This window comes from Arachis ipaensis, chromosome B3 (genome assembly GCF_059453495.1).
Source record: "Arachis ipaensis isolate K30076 ecotype BB chromosome B3, ASM5945349v1, whole genome shotgun sequence".
In the NCBI taxonomy this organism is placed as follows: Eukaryota; Viridiplantae; Streptophyta; class Magnoliopsida; order Fabales; family Fabaceae; genus Arachis; species Arachis ipaensis.
Genome location: NC_142438.1, coordinates 115,421 through 141,658, shown reverse-complemented (window position 1 = coordinate 141,658; position 26,238 = coordinate 115,421). Strand labels below are relative to the sequence as shown.

At 32.2% G+C, this 26,238-nt stretch overlaps 4 protein-coding genes across 4 annotated transcripts; 3 read left to right on the top strand and 1 right to left on the bottom strand.

Moving 5' to 3' along the window:
* The first annotated feature begins 2,849 nt into the window (after positions 1–2,849).
* Positions 2,850–3,934, top strand: LHCA4 (light-harvesting chlorophyll-protein complex I subunit A4). Its single transcript, XM_016332305.3, has 2 exons — positions 2,850–3,203; positions 3,287–3,934. The coding sequence occupies exons 1-2, from the start codon at positions 3,004–3,006 to the stop codon at positions 3,837–3,839; spliced, it is 753 nt and encodes a 250-aa protein (XP_016187791.1). The 5' UTR covers positions 2,850–3,003; the 3' UTR covers positions 3,840–3,934.
* Positions 3,935–11,112: 7,178 nt separating this feature from the next.
* On the bottom strand, positions 11,113–13,503 carry LOC107629495 (cyclic dof factor 1). Its single transcript, XM_016332306.3, has 2 exons — positions 13,149–13,503; positions 11,113–12,579 (listed from the first exon to the last, which is right to left on the bottom strand). The coding sequence occupies exons 1-2, from the start codon at positions 13,275–13,277 to the stop codon at positions 11,491–11,493; spliced, it is 1,218 nt and encodes a 405-aa protein (XP_016187792.1). The 5' UTR covers positions 13,278–13,503; the 3' UTR covers positions 11,113–11,490.
* Positions 13,504–14,082: 579 nt separating this feature from the next.
* On the top strand, positions 14,083–15,000 carry LOC107632447 (uncharacterized). Its single transcript, XM_016336126.1, has 2 exons — positions 14,083–14,204; positions 14,301–15,000. The coding sequence occupies exons 1-2, from the start codon at positions 14,083–14,085 to the stop codon at positions 14,998–15,000; spliced, it is 822 nt and encodes a 273-aa protein (XP_016191612.1).
* A 9,906-nt stretch (positions 15,001–24,906) lies between these two features.
* LOC107634157 (uncharacterized) lies at positions 24,907–25,871 on the top strand. The gene is made up of 3 exons (XM_016337732.3): positions 24,907–25,120; positions 25,202–25,296; positions 25,393–25,871. Exons 1-3 carry the CDS (start codon positions 25,018–25,020, stop codon positions 25,537–25,539), a joined length of 345 nt encoding a protein of 114 aa, XP_016193218.1. The 5' UTR covers positions 24,907–25,017; the 3' UTR covers positions 25,540–25,871.
* The last annotated feature ends 367 nt before the right edge of the window (positions 25,872–26,238 follow it).

Below are 26,238 nucleotides of genomic sequence, written 5' to 3'. Positions count from 1 at the left end.
AATTTTAAGAATATTTACATGTCATCTGGATTTTTTTATTTCAATTAATTAAATATAATATTTACTAAAATATATAAACAATCAAGTATTTATCCATATGCATAACATGACATATTTCGGATAAGGTTCTGAAAATCAGGCCGGATCAACTGGTTTGACTAGATTTTAATCGGGAATCGGTCAGTTGGTCGGTCCGGTTAATATTTAAAACCAATTTTTTAAAAATTGGTAAAAAAAATCGGTCGAACTGAATAAATCGGTCGATTTTTTGGAGGTCCGGTTCTTCTCGTTGTTGCAGTGTCTCTTCTCCTCCTCACCGTCTCTGTGTTCGTCGTGAAGCTTGCCTCTGTCCTTGCCGTCGTCGGCCGCCTCTTTCTCATCATCAAAAACGCCTCTGTCTCCGAGCCATCTCTCTATGTGTGCGAAGTGCGAACTTACCTGTGCCGCCGTGGACTCTTCGCCGTCGTCGTGAGTTCTTCAATCTTCGCCGTCCTTCAACATCTTCTTCGTGATCTTCTTTGTTTTCACTGATTTCCTCTCTTTTTCACTTTAGTTTTTGATTTGTTTCCTCTGTTGTGGAGTCATTGATTATTTGTTAAACTTTATTTATTCTGATTTCTGAGTTGCTTCACTTGCTTGTTGCTGATTTTTTCTATTATCAATTGATAGTGCTATGATGCATTGCTTCTCTACATTGTTTATGGAAATTCATAATCTTCAGTGGTAACAGAGTATAGAGAATAAATGTTGAAAACTAGTGATCACATATTGTGGAATTCTATATTCTGTAATGTATTCTTCTAATAATCCTCCTAATTTTGATATAATTTCAGATTATGGATTTTGAACGCTGAATTGAATTTTGGTATAATTTTATAATGCTAAACATAATTGATATAATTTTGAATTTTGAATGTCTGTAATTCTAAATTTTGTTGTCATTACTGTAATGGCTGAGGTTTTATTTTACTGTAATTGCTGTAATAGCTGAAATATGAAGTTGGGTTTTCAGGAGGCAGGACATGGTTTGTTTTGCACATCTTGAAAAAATGTTACTGCTGGTTTATAGTTATTTCTAATTAGTAATTTGGCATTAATTGAGTGAGTTTTGTCTAATTAAGTAATTATTGATGTTGGTGATTGTTGATTGAATATGAATATAGTATTTTATGCCATGATTTTTTTTAGATATAAATTTTGATGTTTGAATTCGAATGTAGAATTTTAATGATGAGATGAGATATAGTTTATTTAGTGGATGGGTTATGAAATTTTAAATTTTATTATTATATGAATGATTGAATTTAAATTTTAAAAGATTAATATTGTATTTTTAATAATTTTATTTTATATTTAACGAAATCGGTTCGACCACGGTTGAACCATTAAACTATTGAACCAGTTACTTGACCGGTTCAATAATCGGTTCGATTCTCGTAACCTTGGTAAAATGTGATCTCTTACAATGTTTTCTCTCTTATATTTTCTCTTGGTCCCACTTATGAAATAAATAGTAAGAAATTACACTTTACTAGGGGTGGTAAGCGGGAAAACTAGCCCCGTCCTGCTTTGCCAGAAGCCCGCCCCGCCCCGTATAGTGAGGCGGTCCTAGAATCCCACTCTGCCCCGCCTAACTGCGGGTTGGCGGGCTAAGCTCACCAAAGATCTTTTTTTTTTAAGGTATAAAAAAATTATATTTTTTATATTCACATTAAAGTCTTTGTAATTATAAATATCTATTAAACATAATTATAAACCAAATTTTCATCCAAAACATAATTATAAATAGTCTCAAAAGTAATATAAACATAATCCAAAATACTCAATTTTCATCTTGATACTCTTGTAAGTTGGATTGGGAAAAGTTGAATTTTAACAAAAAAATTACAAAAATAATCCCTTGTAAAAAAAAAAAAACTAAGCCCGGCGGAGAAGTTCGTCCCACCCCGCCAAAATCCGCTGTTTAAGCGGTGAGGGTTAGTCGGACTTTTGTTCTTTGGTGGTCATAATTTTTTAACCCAATCCACCTTTTTTAGCCGGTTATGCCGGCTAGTCCGGCAGATTTAGGCTCGTTTACCACCTCTACATTTTACTCTTTAAAATAAAATCCAAAATTGAGAGGATCCAAATCTTTTTTTGACGGTCCAAGATGTCATTCTTAGAGGCACTAAGATTTTATCATCCATGGAAGCCTCCGAATGTATATGATCGGGCGTAAGGCCCCATTTTTAACAAGTAGAGTTGGCAATGGGCATGGGAGTGGGCTCATGTTATTACCGGGCTGGGATGATTCTTTTATATATTTTCTGTGCAATTGAAATCTTAGGTGCCTTGTCTTTTTCCGTGCGCAACTATATTTGAGCCTTACCCAAGTTAGTAGCTACTCCAAATACTAGGCCCAAGAAAAAATACACCATGTACTTTATATTTGACTTTCGTTTTTAGTTTATGTAATCGACAAAAAAAAATATTTTAATGAAATTTTTTTCAATTGACAGTATTTAAAAAAATTCTAGCATATGTTGGCATTTGAATAAATTGATGTCTTAAAATTGTTAAGAAAATGACACAAGAGTAAAGTATATGTTAAGATAAATTCAAAGAGAAGCAACAGGAATAATGATAGATTAGATTATAAAATTGGAGTTTTAATAATGGTTTGGAATTATCCATATGTTGATAGGTAGAGCGTAATTGTGAGGAAGCCAGGTGTGTGGCATGGATTGGTGGTTGATGATATTAAGATATTTGAAGGAGTGGGAGTGTGTGGTCCCACAGAATCTAAAGGCAGCCAACAAGAAGGGAGTAATGGATTTGCGGATATAAGAAGCGAGATAAAACGATAAGCCAGAGCGCACGTGAACCGTGGGATCGAAATATCCTGGGAGGCAACGGTGGAAGAGAAAGGACGAACAAGAACCACATGAATTCAATAGAAATGAGGGCCATCCACTTAACAAAAGAAAACACATTCCTTGCTTGTTTTGATATCAGCAGAGCGAGATGGCGACTGTAACAACGCAGGCTTCAGCGACTCTATTGAGGCCATGCCCTTCTTCCAAGGCAAGGTTCCTGTCTGGCTCATCTGGCAGACTCAACAGGGAGGTGTCGTTTAGGCCATTGAGATCTCCTTCTTTCAAGGTGGAAGCCAAGAAAGGAGAGTGGTTGCCTGGCTTGGCCTCTCCAGCTTATCTGAATGGCAGGTATACAATAAAGACTATTATTGTTAATATTTTGATTACATGAATTATGTAATGTTAATGAATTATGGTTGGTTGTGATGAAGTCTTCCGGGAGACAATGGATTCGACCCGTTGGGGCTAGCAGAGGACCCAGAGAACCTGAAGTGGTTCGTACAGGCAGAGCTGGTGAACGGGAGGTGGGCGATGCTGGGGGTGGCAGGGATGCTGCTGCCGGAGGTGTTCACGAGCATAGGGATCATAAATGTTCCGAAATGGTACGACGCAGGGAAGGAGGAGTACTTCGCGTCTTCGTCGACCCTGTTTGTGATAGAGTTCATACTCTTCCATTACGTTGAGATCAGGAGATGGCAGGACATCAAGAACCCTGGGAGTGTGAACCAAGACCCCATCTTCAAGCAGTACAGCCTCCCCCCCAACGAGGTCGGCTACCCTGGTGGCATCTTCAACCCCCTCAACTTCGCCCCCACTCTTGAGGCCAAGGAGAAGGAGCTTGCCAATGGCCGCTTGGCTATGCTCGCCTTCTTGGGTTTTATTGTTCAGCACAACGTCACTGGCAAAGGCCCCTTTGACAACCTCTTGCAGCACATCTCTGACCCTTGGCACAATACCATTGTTCAAACCCTCTCTTCCAACTAATTCTTCCTCTCCTTTCTTTTCATTGTACAGACCAACTACTACTACTACGATGTATTGAGAGCCCTTTCATATTTTTAATGGAATACTATTTCTTATTTATCTTCCTTAACCTCACTAACATCACTCTAATATAATCACAAAGAGTTTGCTCCCTATGAGCCAAAGAATGTGCTTCTATATCTGTGATTTCCCTACAAGAACAAGTAATATGCATGACATTCATATTCAGAAGCACTTCATAACGAAAATGCAGATACATATGGTCTCAGCTAAATACATTTCACATAGATACAGGAAAAAGAAAAAAAGAAAATCTGTATGTCATTTCAAGCAAGAAGAAATGTTCGACACATGAAACTTAAGGCTGGTTGTAATTTACGTTCAAGTTACAAGTCAATATATATATATAGGCTTCCCTGCGAGAAGGGCAATTGTAATGTGTATATCACATAATTTTGATAGTTACTTTGCTTTCCAATTTGAAACAATACATATACGTAGGCGAGTTCTATGATGCTCCCTTAAGACAATCATGGTAAGTTGCAACTAAATGAAAGCATTACACCAGCATGCATAGAAAAGCTTTGAAACTCTGAATGTCACTTTGTTTTATCATTTATGTAATTCAGTCAGATTCATCTTCTTTATTTTGCTTTTTTTTTTTCAAGACAATCAAATTAAGATAATAAACTTTTTTTTATTAACGATATATCCATCAACTGTTATAGCACTTCTAGTTAATTAGATTCTCATGAAATTTAAAGCGGAATTAATTTTATTCACCTTTACTTTAACATATGAAGATATAATTAAAGTATATACAGAACAACATAAGAAGTTATTGAAAAAAATCGATTGGCCTTTTAATGTGACATAATCAAGGAGTATGAGATGAACGGTGCGATTAACATTAAAAAGGCTAATTAATGGTGATGTAGAAAATAATTCGGTCTCGAATCCTATGTATCTACCGGATGTTGAAGATTTTTTTAGAATAAGTACTTGTTAACCTAGTATTCGAAAGAGAAGATTACTATAAGTGAGGATGAGAAGTATGAAAAAGTGTGATGTGAAGAAGAAAAAAAAATGCTTCTTTACAAGACTAAATCAGGAAAAAATAAGACCAGACAATAAAAAAAGAAACAACTGAAGAAAAGGAATTGTGTCAGAAGTGGAAGAACAAAGCATAAGAAGGACACAAACGAAGAGAGAAGAACGAAATAGAAAATTAGAGAAGAAGCTATGAAAAAAGGAAGCGAGGTAGGCTTAGATGGAGGGGTTCCAGTGAAAGTGGTGAAAATGACGAGTTTGGAAGTGAAACTATTAAACTTGAATATTAGGATCTCAACTCAATCTGATTTGTAGCAGTGACGAGACTGTGATGAATTACATTAGAGAGAATCCGAATGAAAATAATGATATAAAAGACATAAGGTAAATCATTAGGAGATGTAGAAAGAAAAAAGCCACACAGAGTTAAAAGTAGAATTTCATTTTAAGATGTGAGCGAGAGAAGTTCTACAGTTGAGAAACTTGTCTTTGGCTTTCTATAGTGTCTTTGATTTGAGTCTTGTTGTCGATTCAGTATTTTATACACTTTCTGTTGTTCTTTATAGCGAGCTCTTTTAGACAGTTAGTTTTTTCAGTAATTTTTTGGTGTTCCATTGTAAGCTCAACTATTTTTATAGTCGAGTCTTTAAATTCTTCCCCCATTTTATGGTCAAAAACTTTAATCTACAATCGAAAAAAATATATCTACCTTCTGTCATATTTGGCAAGGAACTAAGAATGGTTAACAATTTTGTTCGAGTGAAGATTTCAAGTTACCCTATTTCAGTCATATAATTATTAATCTAATTTACCAATCTTTAATTCCCTTGCCGGTTATCTCTCTATTTATTATTCTTTGATAGTTCTTCACTTGTTGTGTGTTCTACCTTTTTCTATTTCACATAAATGTGGATCCCCCAATTCTGTATGAATTGAACATATTAAATTGTGTGTTGTGTCTATCTCATCATGTTTTTATTGACAGTTTTCTATCTCTTGATGTAAAAAGAGAGACGAAAAAAAAAAAAAAGAATACACAAAAACAAAAAATATTGCTTTTTTCAACTAACATATTATTCTCCTTTTTTTTTTTTTTGATACGCCTTTGTGAGAATATTGAAAGATAAATAACAGAAGTAATGCAAATAAACTAAATTATGTTGAAAGAAATTGTAATTAAATTTGTCTCTTGACTATTATTGTGTAAATTACACTGAGATATCTGATATATATAGAGTTTGAACATAATCAGCTAGTGAGAGATATTTTTAGGAAAGCTTAATTGCTTTGACAGCACACCCATGATGTTCAATTGGATTCTGTATGAATTGACTGACACGGTTTACAGCAAATATAATTTTTGTATGTCTGAGAGTTGCATACTGTAAGCCTCTAACTATAGACCTGTAAAATTCTGGATTTTCAAATGGTGAAGAGCCTTGTGATACAAGTTTTAATGAGGAGATCACAGGGGTTGGCAGAGATTTAGAATTTGGCATCAGATGCAAATTGAGAAAAAAGAACCAATTGCTGCCAAGTAACAAAGTTGGTATCATCTAGTTTAACTGGAACAGGAGTCAGAAACAATTTGTTGTTGTTGCTGGTGGTGAAAATTACTAAGGCTATGGATCAACTTGAAGCTCTTAATACCATGTGAGAATACTGAAAGATGAATAACACAAGTAATGCAGAAAAACTGAACTGTATTAAAAGAAATTATAATTTGTCTCTTAATTATTATTATTGTGTGAATTACACTGAGATATCTGATATATATAGAGTTTAGACATAATCAACTAGTGATAGATATTCTTAGAAAAGTTTAAACCAAGACTTGGCACCTAAACCTGACACCTATTGCCATCTTTATCCTTCACACTCCATTTAGCCTTCTTTTTATGAAGTGAAAAAGAAAAGGAGGGAAGCTAAGATTTTGACTTTCTTACCATTACTAGGATAAATGTAATTTGGTGGAGTTTCATTGAACATCCAATTCATCAAATTCTTTGTTATTAATACTCAGTTTATCACTCTCAAAATTTGGGGTAACTTCTGTTCTAGAACATGAACTCTTTTTATTTATCTTGATTTCTGTTGGTGTCAAATGCACATTTATTTTATGACATTCAAATAAGATTCCTCAAAATCATAGTGGGATTTGATGATATAAATGGCAAGAGATGTTTCCCCGAAACTGGAAATAAGTTGTTGAACTACAAGTGTTACTGAACAGTAAATTCCCAACAAAAGAAAATGAAGATATGAGAAAAGTCAATTTCCATCGAATAACATGTTGATGCGTAGCATAGGCACCAAGCCTGTTCAATATATAAACAACTTTAATTTGTGGCTCATCCACTATATGTTATATTCAAATAATTTAAGAGTAATTTAATTGTAGGACTCTTTAGTGGGAAGCTGAGTCCGTATCCATTGAGGTTGACAATGGAATTGAAGCAGCAATTGCTTTTGCTTTTCTAATAAGTCGACTTTATAAGTGGTTTTGCTTCCAAAACCGTGTCCCTTGGCCAAAGTGATTCTGCTTTACTCTTTACACAGTAGTTAATATTATAAGATGATTGCTATAGTGTCTAGAAGTATTTGCCTAACTTACTAAAAAGGGTTAAAAATTAATATTTAATTTTAAAAGTATAAAAATAAATAATTATTAAATATTTAAAAATTGTTATAAAAAGTAAGTTAGACAAAAGTTAGACACCAAATTATAAGCACCGTAAAATTCGCCATATTATAATGCAGAGTTGATGGAAAAGAGGAAGGTGAAAGTGGCTTAACACCTGCTCTTGTCAAACCTCATAATGCAATTAAAGTGTTAAGCACATCCGGCCAATGGAAGAAAACTAGTAGTGGGGCCAATTTTGCAAATGAGTGGTGGTCTTGGTCTAAAGCATGAAGTCATAGTTATCGGAAGCAAATAAGTGATCTACACAATTGAGTTACTGGATTATTAATTCAAACCATAGATCATAAGTTAAATTGGTTGATTGTCATAATTAAATAATTATATAATATTTTATTTTTTTTATTTTTATAATAAATATTCTTTTAATTTTATTTTATATTAAATTAATTATTATTTTTAAATTTTAATAATTTATCAATTAGTTTATATTTATTATATTCTTTAAATATTTATAAAAAAATTAAAAAAATAAAAATATATTATAATTAATAAAATATTATTTTTAAAATTTATAAATATAATTTAATTTTATTTATATAATATATTTAATAAAAAATATTATCTATAGAAAATAATATATATTTTTTAATTTAACCAGATTATTTTTAACCACTTGTAATAAGGTTTGACCAGTTTTTATGAGGTTTATTAAGTTTAACCGATTTAAATAATAACACAACTTAAATTAATAATCGAGTAATCGGTTTTTGGTTCGACTAATCAGAATCGGATTTGATAACTATGAATGAAGCACTTTGTCCATTCTAATCAATGTTTACCATAATCCAAACATCATTTTAGGGAATTGAGATATATAAAAGGAAAAGTATAGGATACTAACATATTATCTGTCAATTTATTGCCAATAATAATTAATTATTATATTTTAAATACATATATAAAAAGATACATCCAGAAAATATTTATAAAGACATTTCTATTAAATACAGTAATAAAAAAGACATTTTTATTAGACACATCCACGAAAATAGTTTTATAAAATACAATTATAAATAAGAATTGGCAAATATACTGTTGGTAACATAGCAGGACCGTATATAAAATCAAAAAATTAATTGTCATTAATTAGAATTGGGAAATAAGAATAAAGAATATTCTTGATATATTTGCAAGTAGTAGTTTGCAATGAAGGGTATGGAATTAGGGTTGACAATATATATTCTATCGTATTTAATTTAGACAAATTCGTTCGGATAGGGTTGTCTATTCTATTTACTGCGGAGAGAGTAAAATATGGTGCAAATTTATCTGCGGGTAGGATAGGATATATCCTACCCTACCCTATTCGCACCCCTAATATATTATATAATATATATATGTAAAAATTATGTATGTAGTGAATAAAGTGAGTTTTGAACTCACAATCTTACTTTTATAAAAATTTGAAATAACCATAAACTAGTTGATGATCATATTATTTATAATTTTATGTTGGATTTCTTTAAAATTTTATTATTTTTAATTTTAATTTGAACTTAGTTTTTATTTTTTATTTTATTAATATATATGAAATTTGGAATTGTTGAATTTTATATTTGTTTGAAAAATTTTTTATGTTTCTACGGGTAGGGTTTAGAACTTTAGAGTATGAGTAGGGTTAAAATTGAGAGATTCTCAACCCACAGGTAGAATACGGTAAAATTTTAAAAAAAATTTCAACTGACGAGTAGGATTAGGGTAGAGTTTAAACCCTATCCTATCCTACTCATTGCCAGTCCTATGTGAAATATGAAATTTGCAAGAAGCTACTATTTTAATTAGTTATTATGGCTAGAATTGATGATGATGCTAACTTCCAACGAACTATCATAATTGAAAATTGGCATGGACATCTGGAGGAAATGAAAACAAAGGTTGCTTTCTTTTGGAAAAGGGAAGAAAGGCAGAAAAAAAGGAAATGGGTGGAAAGAGCCAAAAAGTAACAAATAGCGCAATGGCAAGAGGAAAAGGATTCATTTTTTCGCATCTAAGGGTCCCATACCAATTCATGTTATTCACAAAGTGTGGCTTGCGTTAGATTCAACCTCTCAAAATATCTAGCTGGTGTTTTCTTCTTCTAGGACATGTTGGGTTGGGTTGGTTTTGGTGTAAAGTGGATATTTCGCATATTTTAATATCATTTCAATTGCTGTGAGTATATATTTTAATTTCATTGCCAATGTCTCTGTGTCTCATATACACTTTTAATAATAAAATATGGAAAGTTTTCTTTTAATAATATATATAATTTTCAGAATCCCTGCACATATATATATTATCATATATATTTTTTTTGTAAATGGTTAAAATAGTCGTTTAAATTTCATCTGAATTAGTTTTTCAAATTTTTATTTTTGTTGAGGTTTTCTTTGAATTAGTGACAGTTTTAAGGCCTCATGAAACTATAGCTAATTTTTAACCTATTGTAAAATTTTAAAGCCTTTAATTCGAAATACAATTTTAAATTATATTAAAAACCTTCAGAAATGAATTCAATTTCTTCAAAAAATATATATATATTTTTTAAATCCCACACTTGAATCAAACAAAAAATTAGTTGACAAAGTAAAAAGGATACGAAAAAACTAATCCAATATAAAAAAACAAAGAAGACAAATAGGTTGTTCAATTTCTTCTAAGGTGAGTATGATGGTAAAAAAAACATGGGAACAAGAGATGTGAAGGAACCAACAAAATTACAAATGAATAAAAAATACGACTCTGCTATGTGTACATAAAAATCAGCTACTAAAATCATCCATCAGTATAAAATATATGTTGGAATATAAGTACATGTTAAAAATAAATTAAACCACATATGTATTTATACACAAATATATTAATGGCTGATTTTGGTGTACAAATAATATTTTTGTAAAAAAATGTTTAAACAATCGTAACACATAAAAATGTTTAATAATAGGATTTGAAACTGCCAAAACTCGAAAAAATCCACATAAATGAGTGGAAATGGGTTCGGACTGATCTTTAATCTTTTTAACTTAATTCTACTTTTGAACATTTAAATTTGATCTGATATTGTGAATGTATATATTTTAGGGGCCCAGATTTGATGTTAATTGTATGCTTAGAACCTTTTGGTGCAGACAGAGGTAGAGGTAGCTGGCAATGGCATATTTTAGATTCAAGCTTATCCTCTTAATTCCCCAATGTGGGTCTCCATTCCAAGGTTCCCACTCTATGATCAGTGTTTCTTTGCATCTATGGAAATAACTTCTAAGGATAAAAACAAGCAACAAAAGCAAAATGCTTATGTTTTTCTAGTTTCAAATTCAGAAGAATCACGAGTTATGAGTTATGACTATGACAACAGGAGTATCCACTACTCTAGGTCTCTATCGTCGTGTTTTATGTGGCTATATTCTAGTTCTGGACTCAAGATTTTTATCTCATCTTTTTTGAGAAAAGCAGATACCTCTTCCCATGACAGTTGGGGAACTATTAAGTATTACGTATTAACAAAAAAATTGCTACTTTTTCTATAAAGAAGCAACAACATGTATAACAATCCCTTTGCATAAGAAAAACTGAAAAACACATTGCCTCTTGATTTTTATACATAGCAAAGATCTTTTTCTATCTCTAGCCAGTAATTTCACACACACACACACATATATATATATATATATATCTTTATGTACATTAACTCAAGCACAGAAAACTAGGCACGTAAAAAAGAAAGGCGGGAAGCTGTTCATAGTGCCACATGAAAAGGGAAAACAAAAACTCCTGCTCCCTCCACTTGCACTGAGGAAATCAGAGACTACCAACTTTCCCTTGACAGTCCAATCTAATGAATGCTCAGAGCTGAAAAATGGTCACTGCCTCTATCCTCAGGCACTGTACAAGATAAGCAAAATTCAAAGGATTGCTAATTCAGGAGTTCTCATGAAAATGAAGGGATCTAGACAAGGCTGCAGGGTTAGCCAGCAACACTGGCGAGGTTTCAACCACTTTATTCTTCTCTTCCTTGTTTGATCGGAAAGCCTTAAACATTCCACCCCCAATGACACATTCATTCTTGATTCCTAGAGTTGCCCATATAGAACTCTTTGCAGCTTCACTTGGATCATCAATTCTTAAAGTTTTGGGAACCAAAACACACCCATTTCTCTGCCTTGGAGGTTCTTCCTTTCGCCTATAGTCTTGCTTGACAGTGTCATCATCACCATCATCCCTGGAGTGCTTCCCTAGAGTTGGAGAGTTTGGAGTAGATGGATGTGAGGGGAACCACGGAACATTCCAATTCCAAAGAGGCGCCGGGTAGAATGAAATGGGAAATCCAGGAGGACACAGAGCAGAATTCCAGGGATAAGGCCAAGGAACACTAGGAATGCATGGGACTTGGGGAGGGCTTTGTGCTAAAGGCTCTTGGGATGCGGTTTTTCCTGTTTCCTCCATGGTAATGGAAGATGCACTCGAGCAGTCATCGCCATTTTCTCCACTTTGATCCTCAATTCCATGAAAACCGTTGAGGACAGACGCCATGGAATCACATATGGGTGGTGGTGGTGTATCCAATCCAAAGCTGAGGACTCTGCCACTGGATTTCAAGGTCCCATCAGAGATGTTGATGTGGCGATAGTGGGAGGCGCTGGCGCTGTTCTTGTTCTTTCTCCTGCCTGCCCCAACCGGCACGTTCCTCATGGTGCCGCCTGCAGTCCAGTATCTTTGGCACGCCTTGCAGAAGTAGCGCGGCTGGTTGACGTTGTAGTTGTTGTAGTAGCAGAACTTGGTGTCCATGCTATTGCAGCGCGGACATGGAAGCACTTTATCCGGCTTCTTCACTGCCTTCTCTTGCTCTGCATCGCTTTGCTCCTTCTTTATTTTTGCACTTTCTTCCTCTATGGATGGTGTTTTTGGGTTCTGAACACCCCAATCCTTTCTTTTATTGATCTCTGCATTTCCATTTCGAGAAGGATCAGCCTCTTTCTTTTTCTCAGTAACTTCATCAGCTCCATCATCCTAATATTTTTGTAAAACAAACATGTTTTTTCTTCATTATTCAAATAACACCATAGAGATGCCATCATGGTACCAATAGCAATAAGATCAAGGGAAAACTAATAAGGTGGTTTAATTTAAGAATCACAAAACAGTAAAATATATATATTCATTCATCGCTAAGACCAAGTTACAAAAAAGAACATTAGGTCCTTTGCAGTCGGTCATAAAATGAAACAACTGGGGTGGAACCAGCACCAATCAGTTTTGTTCTGTTTCTCCCTTCTTTTTTTTATTGAAAACAATTGTGTGTGGTAAGGAGAAGAACGAATCGGATTATTCAAACAATTAAAATTCAGTAGGTTGTTTAATTTCAGTCATTACGAAAATGACGAATTGCACGCTAAACTTTCAAAACAGAAAATTCTTTTATTTATTAAAAAAGATGTAGTTCTATTTGCAGTGGTTGAGAAAAAGGTGAGCTGAAAGCAGCTACAATTTGCAGTTAAATGAAAAAAGGAAATATGATAGTGAATTTTCAATTTTGCAATTGTCAAGACAAGAAGTATGAAAGGGGTGGGTGCACACACCTTGTGTCCTACTTGTTTGTCCACCTCATCATCCTCTAATTCCGCGGCATTGAGAGCAGCTTCACCGGGAAAGGGAATCTTCTTCCCAAAGAGAGTAATTGCAGGGTCCTTGTTATCCACCATCATCATGTTATTGGCTAGAGCAGTTGTAGCAGTTTGGTTCGTTAGTTGGTTATTTTGGAGTTTGGGTTTGGCAGAGGGAGAGAGAAAAAGAAGTTTGGCAATTGAGAATGGAATGGAGGCAGGAGGAGTTGGATTTTGATCCGTTTAAACGAGAAGAGGGTGCCACGTCACCATTGGGTCTCCATTCTCGGCCACAAGTTCTTGTGGCCACTATTTCTAATTTTCTATTCCTTCCACTCACTCACTCCCTCCCTTTTCCTCTAACTCCAACCCTTCAGCCATGTCATCATTTCCTTTTGTTTAATTATTATTTTATAAAAAACTTTTAGTGTCGATAATTTTTAGTATTTTTTTTTGTAATTATTTAGTCAGTATAATATTAAATTATTATTTTATTAATTTATGTATATAAATTTTAAAAAATATGAATATAAAATATATATTTTATGTATAAAATATTTACAAATATAAATATAAGAAATTTTTTATTTAAATAAATAAAATAAAAGTAATAATTATCGAAATAAATAATTTAAAAAATATTTACTTATTTGTGTTTCTCATTCGTATCTCGTTTACACTATAAACGAGATAAAATTACATATATCTCGTTTACAGTGTAAACGAGATATGACACGTCAGCTCAAACGGGTGAAGAGGGCTCCGTTTCCTGACACGGGTGAAGAGGGCTCTGTTTATTGACATGGGTGAAGATAATTACAACCTAAACGGTGGTGTAGAGTTTCGGGTCGGCCACAAGTTTAGAAGCTGAGAGGCAGTGCTTCAGGGTGTGAAGAACTACAGTATTCGGATGAGTGCGGAGCACCGGGTGATCGAATCGAACCGGTTAAAGTACCATGTGCAATGCCGTCAAGCTGATAATGGGTGTCAATTGAGCCTCCGTGTGGTCTTTCGACAGAATCTCGAATACTGGTAAACTTAAGTTTACTTGTGCTTTCCATTACTTCTATACGATATACTAAGTAGGTGTACGACATGGCTGAAGCAATCTTACTTTGTTATGTTCAGGGAGGTTTGGAGGGTGGGTGGAGTGCACAGTTGTTTAACACCCACCATGTCTCAAAACCATCGTCAGTTAGACAGCAATCTGATCTGCAGGATCATCTTGCCGTTGATTCAGTCCAACCCCTTTGTAAGCATTTCGATTTTACAAGGTGCGGTTCAAGCAAGCTATCACTTCAAACCATCCTACAGAAAGGTGTGGATGGCCAAGCAGAAGGCAATTGCACAAATATGTGGGGATTGGGAAGAGTCGTACAATAAAGTTTCGAAGTTGCTTCAGGCACTGCAGAGCTGTTTTCCTGGTACCATTTGTGACCTACGCGTTAAACCGTTCTACGATGGACACCTTTTGGTATGTGACTGCAGTATGTTCGACAAGGTATTTTGGTCTTTCCCGTCATGTGTCGAGGCCTTCAAGCATTGCAAGTCCTTTGTCTCCGTAGATGGTACACATCTGTATGGCAGGTATGGTGGTGTGTTGCTTATTGCGGTGGCGCAATATGGGAATAGCAACATCCTGCCTATTGCTTTTGCCATTGTGGAGTCTGAGAGTACCGAGTCATGGTCGTTCTTCCTAACTAATCTGAGACGCCACATCACCCCACAAGACGGCCTATTGGTTATCTTCGAGAGCACCGAGTCATGGTCGTTCTTCCTAACTAACCTCGAAGTCAGCCGCCCCGGCGTAATACGACGTCTCGTTTAGTCTGTTGATGTCCCCGTCGTTCTCCGTCTGTCGTGCCATCACCGTATCGATCGCAAATATAGTTGAAAAGGGGTAAAAAGAGGGGAGAAAGAGTTTGACTAAATTAAAATAGAGTCCAGGAACATGCTATAAAGGACTTGTACTTATAGGCGCCGTTCGGCCTTATCTCGTTTACAGTGTAAACGAGATAAGGGTCTATTTCATTTACACTGTAAACGATATAACCATATTTCAGCTGACGTGTCATATTTCGTTTACACTGTAAATGAAATACATGCAATTTATCTCGTTTGTAGTATAAACGAGATATAAATAGAAAACGTAAATCGGTAAATATTTTTTTTAAATTATTTATTTTGATAATTATTATTTTTATTTTATTTATTTAAATAAAAAATCCTAAATATAAGTTTTAACTAACTAAGTGTTAAAGAAAAACATTATTCTTATTTTATTCTTTTTCTATTCAACTCTCTCTTCGACTTCATCGACGCTAACCCAATTTTTTTGTTATCGTGGAAACATCTCATTGGTCCCACGCTAGATAATATCTTCCAACCAAACAATGCCAAATTGTTGCATCCACATCTGGACAAGAATAAAAAAAAAGACAAAAATTGCAAATTAAATTAAATAAGGGGTTGCCTTTTCTTTCTCTTTGATATTTTGTTGACATTATGGACATTTATTTATTTTATAATGCTAACATTCAGATTTCATTTTGGTAAAAAAAAAAAAACATTCAGATTTCATCATATGAAATCTAAAAGAAACAAATGTTAAATTACACGAATCAAATTTGGAAAAACGTAATATTGTTAGATGATTTATAATCAAATTGATTTGTACCCTTAAAATTCAAACGAACCTGTGATTTGCATCGTAACTTCATTCAATGAGAAGTTGAGAACTTCATTTGGATTTTTCAAAAAAAGGTAGAAAAAAATTGCCCTTTATTAATTAGCTAGGTAATGGGAGGAGAAGGGGAATATACTATTATTAGTATGAAAATAGAATTAATGATAAATTAAGTGAAAAAATATAAGAATCAACTTTTAGTTAGTCAATATTAATCAATTTTTAAATTTATAATTTAGAATATAGAGTTACAAATTTATAATTTAAAATTTAAAATTTAAAACAAATAAAATAATTTTTTAAAAATTAGATGATGTTAGTTGAAAAAAAATAATTCTTTAGTATTATTCAAATTAAATTATTTAAAGGGATTAAGAACTGTTTAGATGAACTTTTAATAATTTAAAAAAATTGAAAAATAAAAGTGATTTGAAATTTAAATATTTTATATAAAACACTTTTTAGTCTATTATTATGTTTAGATATAATAATATATATAAAAGTATTTTTTATTTATTTTATCATGTTAAAACTTTTTTAAAATATTTAAAAAAAGAATTGTAATTTTTTAAAAATGATATTTTTCTGATGTTTCTAACTTTTATTACTAAACAAATTTGTTAAACATACTAAAATTTTAAAAAACAATTAAAAAATATTTTTAATTATTTAATGATATTCAAACACACACGAAAATTTTTAGTTTATTTACTTTTAAAAAATATCCATCTGTTATTTCTACGAAGTTTGCTTGTATATGTTGATGTTGACAACAAGAATCAATAGCGCAACTGATGGACATGTGTGGTTTGGAAGCAAATTTGTCAAAAATCAAAATAGTAGACGGAAAAGAGAAAAAGAGGGTTAGATTAAGATACATAAAATAATATTAAAAAAAAGAAAGGAGCAAAGTGGGAAGTTTCTGAGGGTGACTGGGATAAAGTTTAACCCAGTAATCATCCTATGCTAATCTATAGATAAAGGAGCAAAAAGAAAAAGATTGATGTATCCTATAAAGTCTCAATACTGATAGAGAGGCACGAAATATGCAAACCCACTCATTTTATTTTTTACAGATATTGAGAAAAACAGATAGATTATAATAATCAACATTTTTAATTTTGAAGACGTGTCGATATTAGGACACGTGGTGGTCATCCATGCATCACTCCGCTATCAGTTGAGTTGCTTTAACAAACTGCGTTCCACAAAGGCCATGGACACGTGTCCCGCTCAGTGAATGGCACACGTAAGGGAGGAAAAAGGTGCCGTGGCCCGTGGGTGCACAAAGTTTGGAATCTTGCGGTCCTAGAGGTCAACCAGTTTCATAGACTTTAATTTAAGCCTGAGAGAGATTTTAATTTAAGAGTATATATCTTCATAGATTTTTAAAAAAATTTATATTGAAGATTTTTGTTTCCAAAAAAATTATTATATTAAAATTTTTAAATTTTATAAAATAGGATATATAAATTTTTATCGTAATCAAATTTGTTGTTTTTGTTTGAACAAATAAATTTTTAAGATTTATATATTTTATTTTTATAATATTTAACAATTTTTGTTTAATAAAATTTTTTTGAAAACAAAAACATCCTATACAGAATTTTTAAAGAATCTATTTAAATATATATTTTTAATTTAATTAAACTAAGATTAATACTAAAACGTACAAGTCAATTGTAACTTTAGATGATTAAAGTTTGCTCTTCATAATGCTTGGGGTTGCCGCTTGGTCGGTTTAGAGTTACTTAAACACATTTAATATTATGTATCTGACAAATAATTTGATGGGGATTGGCACTAGGGGTGAGCATGGTCCGGCCCGACTCGAAGACCCGGCCTGGTCCCGAATACTTTAGGAATTAATTTGGTGTGATTTCATCGGGTCTAGAGGTGGGTAAGGGTCTCAAAAATAGACCTGGTCATTATTTCGGGTCGGGTCCGAACCATAGCTCGGGTCACCCGAAATCGACCTGGTGGCCCGGTCACCATACACAATAAATATTTTGTATTATTAGTGATGGATGATGGCTATTATTATGTGGAATTTAAGTATTGTAAACCTTAATATTTTGTGTTATTAGTCATTATATATAAGACTATAAGTTAATGTTTTATATTTAAAATGCATAAGACTTTAGACTAATGCATAATATTGTGTTATTTGTATTGATTTAAATATTTGGTGTTATTAGACAATATTAGTATTGATTATGGTTATGCTTTAATTTTAGAGAAGAGTTGGTTCTTGTTATATTTTTCTAAGTGAATTTTACCATGTCAAATAATGGTTGGAGTCTTGGAAATTTGGATATTTTTACATGCTAACTTACAAGAAGATATCAAGGTAATATAATGTTAACGGTCCGGTTTTCACCTGGTATAGTTGTGGCCCGAAAGAGTATAGGTTTCATCGGGTCTAGAGTCGGATTCGGGTCTCAAAAATGGGCCCGTTACATATTTCGGGTCGAGTCTGGATCACATCAAACCCGATTTCACCATACCTATGCACACCTCTAATTGGCACGTTCAACTTTTTAGTGTATATATATATATATATATATATTCCCCCTTAAAGACTTTAATTGTGTATAATTAACACAACACATTTAAACTATTTATGTGGATTCTAAGATGGAAACATTGTATGTAATTGACTCATTCTGCCTTTTCATTACTTGGCAACTGTCAACTAGAGGAACCCCCAAAGGTACAATTTAATATTAGAGGAATTATTCGAAACAGTATTTTAGATTTTTATTTTTTATTTTTTATTTTTTTATTTTTTATTTTTTACATTAGACACTTTAATTAAGAGTTCATAATGGAAGGAATTTAGTTAAGAGATTTGATAGGGAGATTGCTAATGAGGCTTGGCTATCTATATTTTTTTAAGGGTTATTTTAAGATCTTGAGTAAATTACACTTAGATTATTGTCTTGATGTAGTTTGTAATAATGGAACTTTTAGAGTACAGAGTTCTCATTTTTTTTTTTAGATTTCAGACTATATGAACAATTCATCCTTTTTATAAATAGGTTATTAATAAAGTTTAAAATTAAGTTGGTGAAATTATTAAGAGATTGAAACTAGTGTAACAATTTTTTTTTGGAATTTAATTTTTAAAGTTTTTAGTAACATTTTTCTAAGAAAGAAGAAGTTGAAAAGACAGATTTATCAAATTCAAAGGTAATTAAAAATTACTGATATTATATTTTTAAAAATAAAAAAAGCTGGGTTAAGAAAATACTATAAAAGACTATTGTTACAAAAAGAGCTCTTTTGATATCAGAAGTATAGATACAAAAATTTTTTATCTGCAAATTTTGGTATGCAAAAATCATAACAAAGTTCATGATCTTTATATTAAGGGTTGTTTTTGTCCTACTAATTCAGATCTTCTCCATCATGAGACTCTCACATTCTATAAGAATCTCTTTGGCATAATTGAAGAGATCGAAATTGATTGTTTAATGGACGTTCCTATATCCTTTCTGAGTCGAAGTTGGGGGCTATGCTTATTACACCGGTCTTCTTTGTAGAGGTGAAGTTAGCAGTCTTCATTATGAATTCTTTCAAGATTTCTGGTCCGGATGGTTTTTAAGGTTTTTTTTTTCCTTTCAAAGAATATTAAGAAATAGTGCACACTTGACAGTGAGATTTGGAATATTGTCAGAAGGACTTTTTCTAGTGATCTTTTTTGAACCCTATAATCATGAAAACTCTGATTGCTCTTATTCTTAAAGTGAAGGCTCTAACTTTCATGAAAAATTTCAGGCCTATTAGTTTGTATAATATTATTTATAAAATTATCATCAAAGTTCTAGTTGGCCGACTAAAATCTTTTTTGACAGATATTGTTAGCCGCTTCAGAGTAGTTTCATTTCAAGGCGAGGTACTCTTGAGAATAGCATTGTGGCACAAGATGTTCTTCTCCTCATGAAACATACAAAACTTAAGAAATATATTTTTCTTTTAAATTTGATCTTGAAAAAGCTTACGATAGAGTGGATTGGAGATTTCTAGAAAGTACTCTTATTGCTTTTGATTTTCTTATGAACATCGTTAGTTTGATTATGTCTTGTGTTTGCGCTTTATCTTTTCTATTTTGTGGAATGAAAATAGATTGGGGAGTTTTGCACCTATAAGGAAATTGAGATAAGACGAGATAAGACGATCCAATGTCTCCCTATTTATTTGTGCTTTATATGGAGAGACTTACTTGCTATATTTCTCCTAGAGCCCCGCTAGGGAGTCAATAGAGTATTTGTACAATGTGTACAATGAGCTATTTATTTGAACTAATATGAGTTAAAAAATGAACATCCAAGATAAAATACTATTAATTTTTCAAACACAATACACTCATACTATCCAGAATAACCATCCGGATACCAGGAACAATAAACATATGATATCTTACTGAATCGAACATCTCTATATCCCATTGTACACATTGTATAGATACTCTATTGGCTCCCTATACATTCTCTTTCTCATAAGGTGGAAGAGGATATATGAAAGCTAGTTTTAGTTTTTAGGACTGGCCTGAAGTTCTCTCACTTAATGTTTCTAAATGATTTGCTTCATTTCTATTTGGCTTCTAAGATTCAGATTCAAATGGTGATACATTTTCTATACACTTTTTGTAAGGCCTCAGAAATGAAAATCAACTTTGATAAGTCCAAAAGTTATATGATCTAAAAATATGTTTGTTTGTAGATGAAATGTCTTTGTTGGAGTTTCTTCCATCATATTTGTTCTAGACTTAAGTAGATAATTGCGTGTAAATCTCAATTATTCTCATACTAGTGGAATCTTTTTTCATTTGGTGATTGGGATGGTTAGAGGCAGATTAGCTAAGTGAAAACTGAAAAGATAGACTTCTCAATAAAACTGACAGATTTTGCTTAATCAATTCTATCACGGTATCCATCCCAATTTATCATATGCAGGTATCTCTTCCCAAACTGAGTTTGTGATAAATTATTCTCTATGATACGATAATTTTTCTGAAAGGATAAAGTGGATGGTAAAAATTTTTCTTTAATTAACTGAAAGAAAGTGATCACTCCCATAAAATTTGGTAATCTAGGTGTTAGAGATCATGCTTGTACTAATATATCCTTACTTAAAAAGCTTGTTTGGCAATTATTTTACTGTCAAGACAAACCTAGGGTTGCTCTTATGAAGACAAAGTACTTGAGGAACAATGGAGCTTTAGATGGATCTCTCTCAAGTAATGCCTCTCATGTTTGGAAAAGTATTTCTAAGGTCTTTGGAGTCCTCAAGGATGGTTTCTCTTGGTGTATCGATCCTTCGTATTTCTAGTTTGATAAGTGGTGTCTTGAGAGTCTAATTGCTAAGGATCTTTCTTTTGTGTATATTTATGATTTTGATTTGACTATTAGAGATATTTGACAGAGTGATCAATGGGAACTTCAAGATATTTTCTCTCTTATTCTAGAAGAGGTTAGATAGCACTTAAACGGGTATAACCCGAACTTACAAGGTGGAGAGAGACCTAATTGAATTTGACACTCGATTATCTCTAAACTTTATTCAGCTAGTAGTTGATATAGTTGGTTGATTAAAAAAAGTTAGATTGGGATGGACATGATAATTGATTGTGGGTCTGACGACTTCATATTCTATAGAAGTTCAAGTTCTCGTAATGTACGGCAGGGTTTAGATTTGTTTATGATTTAGCTCAATTGAATACTTGTCATTGGTATCAACTTAATCCTAAAATTGTTCTTTATTGTTTATAGAACTTTTTCAATTCCAGAGATTTGGACATTGCTTGGATTATATTCTGATTATTTGGACTTACAATACTAGCTTTATCAAGATCTTAGTCTTGGACTCTTGGAGATGCTTTTCTTTTTTTTCTTTTTTATTCGATTATCTGGTGAATTTAGAGAAGCATGAAAATTACTTATTTAGTCCATATAATTCTTAGAGTACTACTAATAGGTCAATTTGATTTGTAGCTCAGCAAAAAAGTTGCTTAGTATCTTTTCAATCCATTCAGCTTTGTTCTCTTCCTCTCTCGATTTGCACTAGACTCTTCTTCCTATCGAGTCCATTAAATTGAATGATGTTAATTTTTTTTACTTCTAATGGTTTGAAAAATTTTGGATATATTTTTCCGTAATTTTGATAGTTGTTGATTAAAGGGTTGTATTGCAAAAAGTTAAAGTTTGTAATGTCTTTTTTGTTGAGTTATATACAATTTGAAGAAAGGAGATGCTATACAAAAATAATTGTTTGTATGCTCTCTTTTTGATAAATAGACAAATACGTGATAATAATATTTCAGAGTAAAGTTTGACAAAATAGATTAAGAATATTATAAATTAAAATTGAAGTGTTATTATTATTTTAATTCAAAGAAGATATAAATAATGAAGCGAACTGTATAGCCAAAGCAACTATTTTCAACAAGAGTCTTATTTAAAGTGACTTCAACCTTAGAATAATATTTAATATTGGATTAACTTAAACATGACTCCAACCAATTAACCAAGAAAAGTAGAAAACCATATCTCTTTGCAATGTAAAAATGTGCCCTGGAAGTATAGCTAAACTAGTGCATGGAATGTTTCTCAGGGGAAAAAGGGATGTCTTTGTGGTTTTGGACTTTTGGTTAGGGTCATTACCAGCCGTGTATGCTTCATCAAATATTCAAACGTATCCCCATTGGAGCATTGGGCTACACATGCTTCGAAAAGCCCAGTCCACACTTTCCCGGTATATATTCATACAAAAATTAAGTGATAAACCGAAAATTGATTGAGAAAAAGAATTAAAAAGTGGGAATCAAACCGCACGATAAATTTTACCTGGTTATTGTGACTTTTCTTGGTTGAATTAGCAGCTCTATTTGTCTGGAAGTACCCATTTCGTTTTCAAAAGAAAAGAAAGTGTATGCACATGAAATTCCATCCCAGAAGTTGAATCTGGTATTTGGTTTCCAAAAGTAATAATAATGTGTGGACATTCAAAAAAGCAAGCAAGCAAAACACTTGTCCTCCACGCTTCCACCTCCCCAATAAGGCAATAACTTTGTTTTTATTTACAAACGTAACCACCTACCCTTTCCTTTGAGCCCATAACCCATTTGCCTTTCATTTTCTATCCCACAACTCCACGTGCGTTTATATTACTAGTTTGAAATTAAATAACTTTCGAGTTTCGTCAACATGTAATATTACTTACAGAATTATTTTTTTTTTCGTCTAACAACAATGAGTACTTGCTAGACTTCTAGTGCAATATAAGAGAGCGCACCACTTGAGAATAAGCTTGACTATATTTCTCATTATTCCTCTAATATTTTTGGAAATCAAACAAGGTAATTTACCATCATCCAAATCCGATTTTATTAACAATGAAATAATGACCCACCATATTGGAGCTGAGACCTGAGAGTGTGCAAGTTTATTTAATTTAACTAGTTTCTACTTTCTAGGGTCAAACATACACTTGAAACTCTTATAATATGTATGTTGGTTATTGCCAAGTGCTAAATGTATCTACTCAATTGTTAAAGACAGAGCACATGGAAGAAAAAGCAGGGGGGAATGTGTAATGTTTATTGGAGTAGCACCAAATTGATATTTTTCTCTATTCTTGCCTTTTATCTTGGGTTAGATGTTCAATCACAAAAGTGGCATATGCAGAGCCCGGCCCTCTCTCTCGAGTAAATTTGTCATTATGCCTAATCTGAATTACTTTGAAGTTTGAACAGGTTCTTTCTAGATTTAACGAGGAATTAAATAGATGTTTGATTGAATTGTGGTAGTGTAGAAAAGTGTTGCTCCCACTAGCAATGCAATAACATAATAACATTCAATTGTGACCACCAGAATGAAGACTAGTGAAGAGTGAGTTAATTCTTTGGTTAGTACCTATCATTATTCTTTACTTTTACTAGAGCTTCAATTGTTGACTTTGCATATATTTTCTACTGGCTAGTGTTAATAGTGTGGCATATTGGGTTGTTATCACCCGTCCCCGACAACTCTCGTGTCACGTTCCACTTCGCATTTTCGTTGCCACTTTATAATAATAATAATAATAATAATAATAATAATAATAATAATAATAATAATAATAATAATAATAATAATGTCATATGATCAACAAAAAAATTATTATTTTTTATTAATATTTAATTAAAGAAGATATTTTTATTTAAATTTTAAATTTTAAATTCTAATGAGATAAAAATGAAACATTAGTGATATAAAATATTTATTAATATTAATAAAAATAAAGTATTATTTTAGTTTTTAATATTTGACTAAATTTTAATTTGGTCTCTAACGTTTTAAACGTTCTATTTCAATTTCAAAAAAATTTTAAATGGATTCAATATTATCCTATCATTAAATTTGAAACAACTAATTTGCATATTAAAGAACCAATAATATTCGATTTTGGTATATAAGTAAAATTGATCTATCAACGATCACTAATATAAAAGTTTTTCTTTTAATTTTAAAGCGTTAATGATTATTGATTATTAAGATATAAAGTTTTGTAAAAAAAAAAGAGAAAAAATGTCACAAAAAAGTTTTAGTTTTTATTTTCTAACACATAAAAAAAGATATAATTTAATTAGTAATATTATTAACGTTCACGTCACTCATCCTACGATTAGTGTCAAATTTAACGACAAAACCACATTGACCTATTTAAAATTATTTATAACAAAAATAGAACGTTAGAAACTAAATTAAAATTCAAACATTAAAAACTAAAATAATAGTTTACTCAATTAATAAAAATATTAACCTCCTAATTTGTACTATTAATTAAGAAGTCCATCACCTAACAGAACAAAATCTTTCCCCTACTCTCCCATCCTCTTCCAAGAAATGACGGGTTCCTACCACCTTTTGGAGTTTTCCTTGCAATGCATATGATATGATATATAATTGCTTTTTCCCATCATCCACTTTATTTTAATTTCCATAAATATAAATAACAAAATCTGATACAAATCTACATGTATAAATAGGGAGTACTAGCTTAGTAGCAAGCAAACGTAACTTAACGAACCTAGACTAAGTAGTGTGTGTTATATATATATATCCATCCATTATAAGGAAGTAGTGCATAATGTGCTAAGCTACAATATTAACGACGATGATGATGATGAAAGGCACCACAATGATTCGCTTGTTCTCTGTTGTTGTTCTAGTAGGGCTCTGTCATCTGATATGCTTGACGAGAGCAGTCCCTATCACAAGTAAATTCAAAACTATCATATAATTCTAGCTCCCTTCTCCTATATACATTTGTAATTTTGTATGGTTGCTTCCACAAACAGGAACCCAAAGCCTTATTATGCATAAAGGTCCCCAAGTTGATGCTGCTTTATTGGCGGTGGAGAATATCAACAACCACAACGTTAACCTACAACGAGTAAGTTAAATTAAGACCACCACCATGTATACTACTTATTAATTATATAGGCATGCATCGTTTCTTAGATAACAATATTGAAATAATAATGCACAGGAAGTTGTCATCATCAGAGAAAGAGACTTGGAGGAGACAAGAAGTAGTTCAGCCGTTAATACTGAGAGGATGGGGTTGTTGGAACTGCATGACTACCCACCTACAGGGGCTAATGACCGTCATAATCCAAAATCACCATCTCCATAGCATTTCAATGTTGTGTATTGATCGACCATAATCAACCCATGTGGCGTCTGCCTCTTCGTATGAATTTTCACTATATATTATGAATGAATATCATGTTTTATTATGTTATGCTAATTCGGTGTTATTAGGGAATAAATTAAACTAGTTTCTCAATAACTTGCTTAAGTGGAAGCGAAAATGTAAGCTGCACTGATGAAGATGAGTATCAATTATTAATTAATTGAGACGCGACCGTGTGTTTGTCACTTAAATTTCTGTTATTATTGACTTTAAAAAAATATGTACTAAAATTAATTATTAAAATTAATTTATTATATATTTATATTTAAATATATGTATAATTTAATTTAATTTAATATGTATTTTATATTTTAATACATATTTTATGCTCTTAATTTTAACGTGCATTTGACATGATTGATTAATTTATTTATATTACACTACTACTGTTCATTCACTTCAACCTTATTAGCTTTACAATAATGTTTCTTAAGTCCCTCCTACAATCATGCTTGTCCATACCACAACATATATAAGATAATATATAATCACGTATGACGTATCCTATTTATTTGAGTTAAATAAATTATTAATTGAACCAAAATCAATACATATATAAGACATAATAAATTAGATTTTGGCAAATAACATGATGAGCTAATTTATAAGCCAATGTTTTCGGCTAGTTCTACTGTTTTT

Coding starts and splice junctions, on each gene's coding strand:
- LHCA4 (XM_016332305.3), top strand. CDS start 3,004: ATGGCGACTGTAACAACGCAGGCTTCAGCGACTCTATTGAGGCCATGC. Junction 3,204..3,286: donor CCAGCTTATCTGAATGGCAG/GTATACAATAAA, acceptor GTTGTGATGAAG/TCTTCCGGGAGACAATGGAT.
- LOC107629495 (XM_016332306.3), bottom strand. CDS start 13,277: ATGATGATGGTGGATAACAAGGACCCTGCAATTACTCTCTTTGGGAAG. Junction 12,580..13,148: donor ACAAACAAGTAGGACACAAG/GTGTGTGCACCC, acceptor CAAAAATATTAG/GATGATGGAGCTGATGAAGT.
- LOC107632447 (XM_016336126.1), top strand. CDS start 14,083: ATGAGTGCGGAGCACCGGGTGATCGAATCGAACCGGTTAAAGTACCAT. Junction 14,205..14,300: donor CGACAGAATCTCGAATACTG/GTAAACTTAAGT, acceptor TGTTATGTTCAG/GGAGGTTTGGAGGGTGGGTG.
- LOC107634157 (XM_016337732.3), top strand. CDS start 25,018: ATGATGATGATGAAAGGCACCACAATGATTCGCTTGTTCTCTGTTGTT. Junction 25,121..25,201: donor GAGAGCAGTCCCTATCACAA/GTAAATTCAAAA, acceptor TTCCACAAACAG/GAACCCAAAGCCTTATTATG. Junction 25,297..25,392: donor ACAACGTTAACCTACAACGA/GTAAGTTAAATT, acceptor AATAATGCACAG/GAAGTTGTCATCATCAGAGA.